The sequence below is a fragment of the Podarcis melisellensis genome, assembly GCF_964234715.1.
Source record: "Podarcis melisellensis genome assembly, chromosome: 7".
Taxonomy (NCBI): domain Eukaryota; kingdom Metazoa; phylum Chordata; class Lepidosauria; order Squamata; family Lacertidae; genus Podarcis; species Podarcis melisellensis.
The window spans coordinates 61,365,873-61,380,051 of NC_138539.1; the positions used below are offsets into that span (position 1 = coordinate 61,365,873).

General features: G+C 39.6%; 1 protein-coding gene and 1 long non-coding RNA gene across 5 annotated transcripts in view; one reads left to right on the plus strand and one right to left on the minus strand.

Annotated features, from left to right (window-relative positions):
- TMEM170B (transmembrane protein 170B) overlaps positions 1-12,891 on the minus strand; it is a 30,219-nt gene extending 17,328 nt beyond the window's left edge. For 3 of the 4 annotated variants that reach the window (XR_014170172.1, XR_014170173.1, XR_014170174.1), the window contains exons 1-3: positions 12,281-12,891; positions 7,634-7,804; positions 5,058-5,292 (exon numbers count right to left, since the gene is read on the minus strand). Coding sequence is in view for 1 of the 4 variants with exons in the window: in XM_081918349.1 (XP_081774475.1) it covers positions 5,162-5,292; positions 7,634-7,804; positions 12,281-12,557 (579 nt within the window). In the remaining 3 variants the exon portion in view is untranslated. Of the gene's footprint in view, positions 1-4,797; positions 5,293-7,633; positions 7,805-12,280 lie in introns of those variants that run through there. The other variant, XM_081918349.1, reaches the window with a different exon arrangement.
- A 70-nt stretch (positions 12,892-12,961) lies between these two features.
- Positions 12,962-13,704, plus strand: LOC309373845. Its single transcript, XR_014170231.1, has 2 exons — positions 12,962-13,000; positions 13,344-13,704. It is a non-coding gene; the product is annotated as an uncharacterized lncRNA (long non-coding RNA).
- Positions 13,705-14,179: the final 475 nt, after the last annotated feature.

The window sequence follows — 14,179 nt, forward strand, 5'->3', positions numbered from 1 at the left end:
AAATTTAAGGGTCTGAAAAGAGAATTGTTCATAAGCATCATGGAGCAAAGTGGCAGATTCATGCTCTTGTAAACGAAAGTGCACAAACTACAGAAGAAAGCCGTATATGAAATCATTTAGTAGCAATTGCCAGACATATGATCCAGAATGCCTTCAGCATTGCCAATGATCACTTTAGAAACATCGTAGCCAAAACTCAAAATAAAAGTGTTGGCTTCAAACAGGTAATGTCCCCATTTCAAACTTCAATAATTTTATATTAACTTAAAATAAGTTTTAACTTTAAACTGTGTTCGTCAAACCTATGTGGTGGTTTCTCAAATGTGTCCGGACACTTTCCTCACACAAATCTTTGAAGTAATTGTACCAATCTGATTTGCATAGAATAATGAAGAAAACCTGCAGTTTGTTATATGTTGGGAGCTTTCTCCAGCTTGCCCCACATTCTTTAATCTCCAGCTTTTGTAGTCAACAGAAAATTAACTATTTCACACATTTTTTGCTTGTTACCGCTTCACTTGTTCATCTTCATTAATCTGAATGGAAGAGGAATGCACTTGCCTCAGGAGCCATACAAAAAGCCATTTTTTCCAATATTGTGGCCCTTATTCATTGTCTCTGCACCTTCAGTCACAACTGAGTGCTAGTTTGGAAAACCTGGAGTTCTATGAAGCATTTTTTTCAGAACCAGTTTGTGTCTCATGTTTGATCTGGAGCACAAGTACAGAACATGCAGTTTTAAGGCTGCAATCTAGTCAAGCTCATAAGGAAAGAACCATATAGCAGTGAGGCTTCAAAATCTCTCAACTACCCACAGTAGCAGTAAACATGAGGCCTGAAGTAGCATCATATTTATAAGGAGAAGTCGTTGTATGTGCTTGTTGGATCTGGATCCACTTTTCTCTTATTTGCTATAGGGTTGAAATCAATGTGTCTACTCTAAGCATGACTAAGTCTGGATGTAACCCATTGCGTGCAATTATGCAAGAATTTGGATAAAATGCTTAAAAACAATGCCTTAAAATATTAGGCTTAAACGTATTGGGAGGGGGGGAGGCTTAAGAAAATTGACTTATCCATGCAAATGGATAATAAACTTCAAACATAACTAATTTTAAAAATCCGTTTAATTATACCGAGAGCTGATTGCTTGGTTATACTACAGTACAACAAAAATATGCAAGCTTCAAGTAAAAATAAGTTTATCATACTGAAACAAAATATAGCAAAGTGCAAAACTGAAGAGGAAACACTACTGCTTTCCTCAGATTTAATCAAGAAAAATATATTTAAAATGCTATATTACAGATAAATACAATGAATACTTAACCACCTCTTTGGTCCATATGTTCATAAATTAAGCCAACATAATGTTACCTGTGGTTTTGAACAATGAAAAGTTTTCTAAAATGTCATTGCTAAATATGTTAAGAGATCAGTTCATGAAACTTAAGCTGCCTTAAAAATAAAAAAAAAACCTGCAGATTATCTGGAATTTAAAAAAACAACAACGAAATTTTCAACTGCTCTCAAACAGTAATTCAGTTCATGGTCAAATACTGGTATTGCATAAGCTTTACACTGGATTCTTTTTAGAATGCTTCCAAGTAGCATGTTCAATCACTTCCTCAGATAAATTTTTGAATATTGGTGTAGATTTCCTTCATTTCCTGTAGCAGCTGAAGGCATTATTTTAATTCTATTCATACAAAGGGCATTTCACCCTTAAGTAAAGCACACCACTCTAAACTTGCATGAAAGAAGAAACCCACCCTTTTTAGCATATGAAAAAATGGCCCTAGTAACACTACTCCTTACACATTACTTTCAAAACCGAATACAGAATATTGCTATCAGAAACTTTCATTTGTTATTTCATTGTTTTTTTAAATATAAATTGGTTTTAAAATGCAATAAACAACTAACTCTGCTTCAAAATACAAATGTAATGTATTCTATTCAAAGGCATAGTGCCATACTTATCCTTGGCTACAGCACATCCTTTTAGTATTCATTACCAAACAGAGACTGAAAGAGAAGATTTTATTTACCATTTTTGATAGAAAAAGAGTCATTTTATACATTGATCTACCGTAAAACACAACTCATTAGCTGAGTTCAACGAGTCATGATCTACGATTGCTTCCTGTTACAAAGCAGTTCTGGGCAGATCCTTTTCTAGATGGCCACTCAGAACCTGCTGTATTGTTGCTGCCCAATGAACGTGTTGCAATATTTAACAAAGTGCATATCTAGCCTTTAAGTTATTCCTAACCTAACCTTAATACTGATGGGATTTGTTTCGCATGAAAAGTGTAAGTTTTGTCAGAATGAGGCAACCACAAACAACATAGGAAGCATCTGAGCCTCCAGTACAGAAATACATTTCTTCATATAGCCCTAAAGTCAATTGACTTAGAAATTTACATATATAGTCTTCATAACTACTTCAGTACTGGGGCCTGAGAAGTGTTTGCTTTGCAGCTTCATTACACCACTACACATAACACTAGACATCAGACAACTTCACATACAACATTCACAACAGTATCACATACAGCATGTTCTGATGCTCAATAAAATATGAAACCAATATGGAGTTTTATAACTCCAAAGGCTTGAAGATACAGTGCTTAATATTTAAGTCAATAAAAATTATAATTAAAAAACAAAAACTTTTCTGCATTGACTTGAACTGGGGCAGGTAGCACTAGTGATTTCTCCAAGTTTTTTCCTATTATTCATTTTAACACCACTACCACAAGCTATCATCAAATGCAAGCTAATGGCAGAGACAAAACAGGAGTAAGTTGACAATGGACTAGAAAATTCCTTCTAACATATACTCAAGGCACTATAAATTAAAATAGCATTTTATACTAGTGTAGGTTTAGAATGTGCCTTGGCTTTTAAATTAAATTACCTGAAACAAAGAACAAAATATATCAATGTTTCTTTAAATACCTCCTAGTATTAATGCTATTTCCTTTCCCCTATGACTTTGATTTAGAGTCTTGGGTGAGCACAAAGCTTCCATCTTTCGGTATGGCAAACAAAAGTCTGCAATAACACAACCGTGAAGAAGCTCCAGTTATACATAGGTCCTTGTAGGATAGCAGCCTATCACTACAACTATAAGAATGAAGACATAATAATAATGAATGTCTTAAGTGTTATCTCTAGACCAAAGTAGGCAAAATAGCCTCTAGTGATAATTTATTAGTATATACAACTACAAATTGTGATTTTGCCACAATATTTAGAAAGGTTGTGGAACAAAGCACTGTGCTGTCAAAGTGTTATTGCTGCAGTTATGATTTCTGTAGGCATTAACTTCTGCTGTCATGACAACCTGTGGTCATACACCCAGAAGGAAGGTAGAGACATGTACAGACTGCCAATTTTCAACAGAAAACTAAGGGCTAATTCACAAATTGTACTCTGAGTGAAGGAATACATAGAATCAAGCCCTACTACCACCTGTATTAGAGCAGCCAAAAGTAGTAGAAAAGGCAATGTCAGCTAAAGTCGTCCTCTCTTACTGCATATGCCTTGTTTTTCCCAAGTTCCCAGCAAAGGGATTCTTGGCTACTGCCACTCTACTTAGAGAAGAGCACCAGCAGCAGAGTGACCGAGGTGCTGTTGAAAAAGGTGCAGTGGTTGAGCAGCGACAATATCTAGCAATTTCTGGTAAATGCAGAATTGGGTTCTCCAGCCACTACCACCTGTACTGGTTTCCAGAAGTAGGGAGCCTGCTCCCTTCTTTCAGCTCCTAATACAGGCATGTTTGTGCATGCTGATTACATGTGCATACTCACTGAAAGGACAGTGTGTGAATCAGCCCAAAGATACAATTAATTCACTCCTTCCCAATACTTACATTTAGATGGTGCCTTGTAGTTTCTCTCTATTCACTTTATAACATGTTACAGTAAAGACATTACATTCACACCACTGCTGCTGCTCTTGCTAAAACAACACACACAGAACAGGTCTACTGGAAGCTAAGCATATGAAAGTCACATATAATCATCCCCAAATTATCTCAAGGTTGGGAAATAGGAAGATTTTAAATTCTCTCCCTTTTGATACTGATTATCTACTAGAATAAACATTTGTTCAGAATCCTGGCATAATCATATAGAAAAACTGCATTTTTATTTCCCCATCTATCTTTGACTTACTTTAGATAAGACCATACTGTAAACACATACTTTTCAAGACTTGTGGCTCCTCCTGGTCTTAAAATAGCGTTACTGAATGTTTCAACAATCAAGGTCAAAGCAAATATATTTTCGGAATAATGTAGGATTCCTTTTGTAACCTTTTTTAGACATCTGACCCATACAGCCTTTGTTCCAATCCGTGACCATGAATTTGAGACATACCATAACTTGATAAAATAGCAAAAGCATAACATAATGTTACTGAAAGGCTGCTTTTAGTGAATGTGACATATCCTAATTAAATCCTTTCATAAGGAGCTCCTATATTGGATCAATCACATAAATCCTTTCATAAGGAGCTCCTATATTGGATCAATCACATTCATGTCCTTACCAGACTGTTGTTTCCGTCAATAAATCCCGGCAATGCTAATAAATTCAATACTCAAGCAGCTTTCTTCTCCACAGGCTTGATAAATTTCTTAATTGAGATGGAGTTAGTTATTACAATAATAAACAAGTGCCTTGTTGGTATTCCTGAAATTTTTTTGAACTATGTTTGCTGCACTCAAATACTACACATTTAAATGGTCACACTATCAATATTTTTTAAAAAACAAAAACAAATCAATTTTGCATTTGGCACATTTATGACCCATTCTTCAGAAATGCCCATGTATTTCCCCCAATACTGTTACGAACAATGATCACATCACCATTTGCCCGATTAGCAGCTTCACAAGGTGCTTTATCTTGCAGCTTCTCCTAAATTGATCACACCTTGCCTGTGACAGAGGCACATTAGGTGCAGTGCAGTAGTGTATCATTTTTGGACTCTAGAGGGAACTCCTTTCTAAAAGGGCGGAACCTCTAGGTTTGAAGTCTACATACCAAATATTTCTCCTTGCAATTCAAATCCAGCAGCTACTGGAACAACTTCTGGGAAGCTTCACTGCAGACCATTTCCTTTTAGAAACCAAGTTTTCACAGAAGTTTCAAAGTGTAGCAAGAATTCTCGAGAAGGATATAATTAGCGTTAGTACAGTCTGGCCAATTCCAAACACCAGTGCTTGTAAAGGAGCCATGCTTTTTCCAGCTACTCTGAAAATTCCAGCTACTGCTGCACCTAGAGAATCACAAGGAAGGGGAGAAATATGAAGTTACCACACAAAAATAGTAAAAGGTTTGTATTTTAAGACATTTTAGGACCAAAATTTTCAAATGTTACTTTTTAATTACAGTCGGCCTGATCCCTCTAATATTAAGGATTTGTAAGTCCCATTGAACTGAATGGGAGATAAGTATGTTTAACTCTCACATTCAAATTAATGGGTCTTGAAAGTGCTTATCTTTAGCTAGATTGTGTCCAACATTTTGTTGTAAGCCTGACCAGGGGGCTATATAAATGTCACAGATAAATAATAATCAAATAAACTAGTAGTTTACATGCCCTATCCAAATGCTAGTATTTGCAAGGCTGACACTGTGAAGCTTTAAGTTAGTCAATACTGTGTTGGACTTTGGTCTTCTCCCTGAACTTTCCTAAAAGAGAACCTACTTCTACAATGAACATTGATGGTGCAGTATCAATAAATTTATTTTAAAAAATTTAAATGTCTAGTAACACCTTAAAGACCAACTAAGTTTGCTCTGGGTATAAGTTTTCGTGTGCATGCACACTTCTTCGGATGCATGCACACAAAAACTTATACCCAGAACAAACTTAGTTGGTCTCTAAGGTGCTACTGGACAATTTTTAAATTTTTTAATTATTTCGACTGCGTCAGACCAACAAGGCTACCTACCTGAATATATATATACCCTGAACCACCAGAAACAGACATTGTGGTTAATAGCCGTTGATCACATCCTCCTCCTCAAAATGTATTCTAACTAGAGATGGGAATGTCATGGGGAGGGGGGGGGGGAAACCCCCAGGAAATTATATATTTTTTCCTCCTGTTTTTTCTTCCAGATGACACTTCGGGTTTGAAGGGGGGGAAAGGAAGAATAACATTTGGTGGGACAACACCAGACGGGAAAACTACAGAATATATTTTAATTTTATAGTAAGTGAAATGACAAGGGTGTTTTTCACTCAACACATTCATGAAAAATTTTATGCAAGGCATTAGAGAATGCTAATTTGTGTATACTGTAGTCATATACCACATTCAAATCCAAGATGTGTTTCTGCACCTAGAATATTTTCAGTGTTGTATAAAGTTACACTTTGTATTTAAATATGATGCTATCCTTTAATATTGAGACTAAATGGAAATTTCTGTCCAAATGACACACAATTGTTTTAGCAAACAAAAGAGTGTTTCTGTTTTCAACTCCCCGCATCCTTCCCAAACAGGAAAAAAAACTATTATATATTTGCTTAGTATAAGGTGCAGCTCTAATATTGGGTAAATTTTACATTTTATTTGTAAAAATGGAATGTCTTTATACTTTCTAGTCTAATTCTTTGTGTGCTTACCAGGGAGTAAAGTCCGGTAAACGTAAACATGCTCTGCAACTGCCATAAATATGCCAAGTTTTACAATGGTAACTAAGTTAAAAATGATGCATTTTATATTGTTTAAAAAGTAAATTAACTTTGTTTTATAATATATTCCAATTTTCTCCAACATCCCCCCCCCCTCAAATGTATGCCTTTTTCTGAAGGTTTCAACATTTCTGGAAATTTTAGATCTTTAATTCTGTTGAACATTAACCACTCACATAATGTTAGACCATGGTTTGTTTAACAAACCAGGAGCCAACAACAAATTGACCTGCAGATGACCAAACAAACCATGATTTGATTTGTGAAAGCTTTGTTGTTTTCCAGAGGCTCTCGTCTCAAGTCTTTTGTAACTTAATGGGAGTCTGAGCTGGGTAGCCAATCAAATCATAGGTTGAGAAGGATTTAGGTAACACCAAGCCATAGTTAAGACAAACAAAAGATCGTAAGTGAACTTAAGCCATGCCTTAGAACAGAATTAGTTGGCAATTAACAAACTATAGTTAACCTCCTAAGTTCAGGGTTCAAAGAATCAAACAAAACATGGTTTAAATAAATCACAATTTCATAAACCACAGATTAGCATTATGTGCTAACCAGGACTTAAGTTTCCACAGCTATCTGTTAACAAGCTCCAACCAACATCTGACAGAGGAGTTAAGTGCTGCAGATTTTAAAAGCTTGTTTTAGAATATCACCCTGCCTCACCCTGGGAAGAAGAAGGGCTACTACTACAGGGAGGCTGGCTCCGTGGTGGCACCCTGCTTCTCTTCCTCCTAAAGCTGAGACATGAAAAATCATTGCTGCCAATTTTATATGGCCCTTCCCTCAGCCACTGAACAACCCCAGCAACTGTAAGCCTCACAGAACTCCAGTGTAATGAACCAAAAATCATTTACTACAATAGCTAAAAAATAATCTTCAAAAAGAAGTATTTGAACATTTTAAGACTTACTGGTTATCATCGCTCCAGTCACAGAACCCAGAAATCCAATGCTGACTGCAATGATAGAGATTACTCTCCCTTGTCTATGCCTCTGCAGCATCACAAACATTAAAACTCCTGCAGCACCGTGGACAAAGAGAGAGGAGAAGAGAGCCCAGAGGAAAACCCAGTACCACATTTCTGGAAGAAAGCAATCAAAGAGCGGGTTAATGTTTGAGAAAAAATAATTAAATCAAAGAGAAAAAAATCATTGCATATTTTGAGGAATTATAAAGAGATACAAAAGCATGCACAGACAGAATACTTATTTAATAACTTTATTCTACTTTCTATAATGTTGTCCACTGCCCATTTCTCTGCACACTTAAGGTCCTCCTATTAACAAACTATTTTGAGCAAATTTAAAACGCTTCAGTTTTTTAATCTATGTTATACTTATAAACAATTTCTGACAGCTAGCCAAAACAAATTACCTTAGAGGGAGCAATAAGTAAATACTAATCCCTTCTGAAATTTTACTGGTCGTTCACCTTTAAACATGTCAGCATCTCTAAAAGTAGCAAGCTGCCAAACTAAGGGCTTTTTTTCCTGATGTTGCCAAGAATATTTAAGTTACGAATACATTGCTTCCAATTGTTATCAAAGTGGAAACAATATTTAAACCCTGAAGAATGGATGAATGCTACATAGCAGCTATTCAGACCAACTTGAAATTGTGAGGAAATTCCAACAATAGTTTTTATCACTGAATGTCCTAAATAACCAAATTTATCTTTCTAGGACATATTGTACACATGCTGGATAAAAATAGATTTTGTTCTTTAGTGTTAAATGCAACTAGCACTGAGAAAAAGTGTCAAAGTTGTGAAACAATGAAAGCAGAAACTAGCTAATTGAGGGAGAACTGATTCTGAAGCAGTGCATGCTCTCAAAAGGAGACAGAATTAGCTGTATAAAAGGCAGAAATCTTTCACCAAAGGAAACAATTCATAAAACTATGTATTGCATCACACAGAGACCTATGTTAGCCAAAGGCTGCTTTAACAAAACTTACTTCAGATCACACAGATAGCTCTCAAATTTAAGTATTATATTATACTGCATGTATCAATTTCTATTCCATTATGAACTGCCCTGAGGTCTGTAGATGAAGGGTGGTCTACAAATAATAATAATAGTTTATACTATGTCTGGTTTATTTAAAAGTAGTCTAAATATATCCCTCATATCTCTTCATTCAAAGAACCTTGAAAAACAAATAATGTAAAACACACCAAACAAAAACAACATACTTGCTGAATGCTTCCTTGGCAATCAGGCAGGGAAACTTTCCAAAAATTTGGTTCCCCACCCCTCTCTTTTAGTTGTTTAGAATACAATTAACTAACAGATAAAATGTAAACTAGCACTAAAAATTTGCAGTTATTTCCAAGAGAGAACCATGGAGGGTTAGCTAGAAGTACTATATATCAAAACTGTTAACAAGTGTTCACCTTTGTGAGCTGGAGCCATAGAAGCTGAAATCCTCATGTCCCAAGACCCAGTGTGGTATATTGGTCAGAGTTTTGGACTAGGGCCGGTGAGACCAGAATTCAAATATGCAATCAGCCATGAAACTCACTGGGTGACCTTGGGCCAGTTACTGTTTCTCAGCTAACTTATCCCATAGGGTTGTTGGGGGAATTAAATGATGAGGAGAATCATGTACACCACCTTGAACTTCTTGAGAAAAATGCTGGGATACAAATGCAATAAGTAAGTAACGGTGAATCATGAGATTTTAGAAATTAAATGGTACCCAGTGAATCCTTTATAATCCTGACCAAGTTGCAGGCTGCTGTGGCTGCAGCATGCACTGCCAGTCTTCATATGTCCAGACTAGTTGATTGGGCAAGAAAATAGAAGACAATTTCCCATACAGTATTTGCATGTTGACAGCAACAAAGAGTCTTTTGGCATCTTAAAGCTAAAAAAATATTATAACGTAAGATTTTGTGAACTAGCGTCCACATATCAAATGGAATGGAAAATGAGAGTCAGGATGGAAGTATGCACTAGGGCAAAGAACATGTGAAGTTCATATATATGCTAATCAAATCTAAACTGGCTACAGACACACAAAATAGCTATTAGAACTGTAGTGGAAAGCTCAGTCTGTGTGCCAAGATAGGAAAACAGGACAATTCATCAAAATAAATTAATATTGAAATAAGTATGTTGCGTACCATTTATGAACAGACAATATAATGCTATTTTATTTAACAAAGTGTATACATTGTTTCCTAGATAGAAGACTTCTAAGTAGTTTAAAGAAAAAAACCAAGACCTTCATTAAAAAATGATAAAGGCAAAAAAATATAAATTAACATGTTTAAAAATATTAATAAAACCAGTAATTTTAAAATAATATACATTAAAAAATTACATGTTTGGGTAGGTTTGCTGAAGCAAAAAGTTTTCAGCAGGCACCAAAAACAATAGGGAAATGCCTAATATAAATGAACAGGGAGTTCCAAAGACTATGCACTGCCTGATGTGGTAGTAAGTAGCGTACTGTGCCAGTAAAAATAATGACATTTTGGTTTTATACACACTGTCACTGGAACACCACATCTAATCCATTGTTTATTGATCAGGGCCATTGTATTCTGTGAAATAGTACTAGAATCAGGTATCCAATACTCATGTTTGCTAGTTTCCATAAGTGAACCTTCTTTTTACTAAGAAAAATGCTTCAGATATGATTTATTATGCAGGCAAATAAATATCTGTGTCCGGTGGAGTGCTGAATAGCTAGATGCATAAAACTTATACAGCACTTTTACTAAGTGCTCAAAAAGCTTCACATAAATTAGATCAGTAATCATCCTAACTGTACTACCAGAAAGACTAGTATGATTACAGATGGGGAGCTCAATCTGAGAATGTAAGAACAGCCCTGCTGGATAAGACCATGAATCACATTACTGTGAGCATCCCAATCAGATGCTTTCAAAAAGCCTACAAAGAGGGAATGAGGGCCACAAGCTCTTCTTCAAGGTTTGTGGCGGTTTGTGGCAGTCGGAGGCATCCTGCCTCTGAACCCTGAGGTTCCACATTTAAATATCATTGCTCATTGTTGATGGACCTATCCTCCAGAAATCTGCCTAATCCCTTTGGCCAGTGGCCATCAACACATCTTGTGGCAGTGAATTTCATTTAATTATGCACTGCATCCATCAATCTACAACTCTAAAGGGTTCCCATTCTGTACACCTTCGACCATGCCATCCACATAGCCTTTTACACTGCAGAATTTAAAAGAGAAAATTGTTTATATGGTTCTCTCTATGCATGTGCAAAGACACTGGGTAAAATCACTTAGGTTTACAGTTTTGGGATCATATCCAACTCTGTACAAGCTGACTTCTGCTCACACAGAATCTCCTATGCTTTCCCCACTCCTTAAATCTGGAACAGATTTTGACGGTGCACTGGGAGCTGTAGGACAGAAGAGGAAGCCCCACCATGCAGGTTAGAGTTTGTTCTGCTTGTGCAGCAGCAGTGAATGCAATTCTTAGCCTACAACTGTGCACACTTCTTTTGAAGTCAGTCCCATTTAACAAAATAGGATTTACTTCTGAGTCAACAGAAAAGTCAACTACCAAGCAAGGCTTGGTAGTTACTGTGCAAGGCAGTGTTTCTTTACAAGGTAAAGAGCAAATGTTCATGCTCTTTTAACTTCATAATTTTAACTGAACACATTAGACAGTCTGGGTACTTAGAGGGCATGAAATAGGAGCAAAAATGTAGCTTTTCTAGATGAAGAAGCATAGCAAGAGGAATGTCACCAAATTGAATGATTAAATCAGCATACATTTTAGTATGAATTAAACAATAGTTGTGAAGAAATATATATTTATATTTTTGATGACACATACATGCACTGGAATCTTAAAACAGGCTTTCACTTGCTGTGTAACAAAGCAGGGTGTGCACATCTTCAAAGGCTATGCTTGTCAACTAGAGTTTAAATGCTTGTATTAAACATAATGTATATTTTAACAAGGTCTGTTGCTTCACTAATGGGGGGGGGGAGAGAAAGGAAATACATTTTTAAGTGCCCCAAAAGTTTTTAAATTAAGGCAACATTTAGTTGATCAGACAACATAAACCCTGTACCTGTTTGGTATGAGGTCCTGCAGGAAATACCGGGATCAGATGTCACAGATCTGAACAGCAGCATTTTTTCAAAAAGGCCCAGGGACATCCCAGAAGGAACATAGGGAGACAGGTGCACAGTCAAGTCCCTTGGGTTATCGGAGCACCTCATAGATCTAAGTCAGAACCTGCAGCTACTCTGACCTCCAGCCTGCGTATTAAGCTCCAACCTAATGCCATCCCTTACTCTCCATTTATGATGCCACGCACGTTTTCACCTGCCCTTTTGAACCAGAAGCCACTTTACACCCACACGTTCCCGGGTACCATTTCCCCTGCCCTGCTCGAGTGTGTGTCCCCCCCCAGGCTCCCCCCCGCAAGCCTCTGTCGACACCTGGGATGGGAGTGCCTGGAACCTCTCCCCTCCCTCCGACACAGAACACAGGCCGCTTTTCAAACCTCGCCCGCCCCAGCCTCGGAACGCCTCCCCCGCCCGCCCTGCGCCCGGGCCGTTACCGGTGAGGTGCCGGAGCGAGGTGCCGTGCGCCCACAGACTCAGCACCTGCTGGACCGACAGGTTGATCATGCTGCTGTCCCCCGCCTCCGCCTTCATCCCCGCCGCGCTGGTGGAGGAGGCGGCGGCCTGGCCGGCTCCGTCGTCGCTGGGCCGCCTCCCGGCGAGTCGCGGCTGGCTCCGCCACCAGTCTCGGAGAAGGCGAGGCCGGGCTCCCGAGAGGACGCTGCGGGCCGAAGGGGCGCGGATGGGGTGGGCTCCCCGCGGCGGGGGAGACATCGAGGACGGCAGAGAGACGAGCCAGGAGGCGGCGGCGGCGGCGGCCCTCGCTCTCCGCTTCTCCAGCGGCGGGACGCGCGCCGAGGCCTCCCTCAGGGCTGGCAGGTGCGGAGAGCCCCGCGGTTTGGGGCCGACGGGAGGAAAGGAGACGGAGGCAGTTGCCGGGCGGCGGCGGCAGCAGCAGCAACGGCCATCACCGCCCCCTTCCGAAGCCGCCTTCTCATGGCCTCCTCAGCTGCGAGGGGAGCGCGAGAGGGGGAGGTACCCGCGCGAGGCGCCAACGGGCAGCAACCGCCTCTTTTCCCCCCCCCTCACAGGCCGGACGGCCGACCAACGGCTACTCGGCGCGTGCTTGAGCACGAGGCCCCACCTCCAGCCAGCCTCCCCCGCCCGACGGGACACGTGCGCGCGCGAGAGAGACGGCTCCTCCTCTCCCCAACCAGGCGAGTAGGACGCACGCGTACCAGCCAATGAGGGAAAGAGGGCGAACTGACGTTTGTCGGGCGGAGCTATTCGTTATATAGTCAGTTGGGGGCGGGGTTTCGGAGGGGGACAGAGACGCAACCGGTCTCAGGTTTCCTTTCAGGCGCTGTTATCTGTAAGCCGCGGTGTTACCTGTCATCACCGCTCGGAACAGCCGCCGTTTCCCGTTTTAACATTTCGCCTGCCTGCCGTTTGATTTACCCTGACGCGAATCTCGTCAGGCACAGAGCTCGTGGGGCGGACGGTCGTCTCGCGCGCTGCGTTAACGCTAATGGTGCATTTCTTGCCCCTCCCTCCTTCCAGTAACTGTCAGGATCTCCTCCTGCTTCCTCACAATCAGCAAATCAAGTTCTCGAATCCATCATCATGAAGCGAACCATTTCGCAGACTGTGATCCTCTTAACACAGCACTTCGTCTCCCAAAGGTTGACCAGCCAGGCAGATGCTGTGAAAATGTGATCTGTGCAATAAGGATGCTGCCTGGTTTGTCCTCAAGTATGCAGCTATCAGATTACACTGCCTGTAAACATGAAGGCTCCATGCGGCTTATCATATCTGATATGGCAAATTGATTAAAATAATTTCTATATGCCTCCTAAAGTTACCATGGCTGTGTCCAACAACTTAGAACAATCTTTAATAAACATAGTACATGTGGCCCAAAGGAGCTTCAAGAGGCTCAGCCATCTCTTTGATTTTTATGTGACCAAAACTCATAGCTTTCAACTTTCAGATTTGAAAATAAGGGATCAGCAGCCTCACCTGTCCCGGGGAGCCTCGAAAATAAGGGATCAGCAGCCTCACCTGTCCTGGGGACAGTCTACGGGATATCTAACAATCCCGGATAGCAGTGGGAAGCAGCTGGAAATGGTGCTGGAATAAGGGAATTTCCCGCAAAAAAAGGGAAGGTTGACATCTATGACAAAACTCTAATAACAGAAAGTAGCCTAAGGGAAAAGTTTGAAAATATCCCCCTTCCATGGTTGCTTGTGTAGGGCCTACTTGGCCTTTTTAGCTAATCCAGGGATCAAGGGCAGTGTAACCCGTAAAACTGTTGAGTTTTGAACATTCTATATTAATGAATTATAAGACCACTAAAAGCACAGTGTTTAGTATTTATAAAATTCTTATGGAAGCAT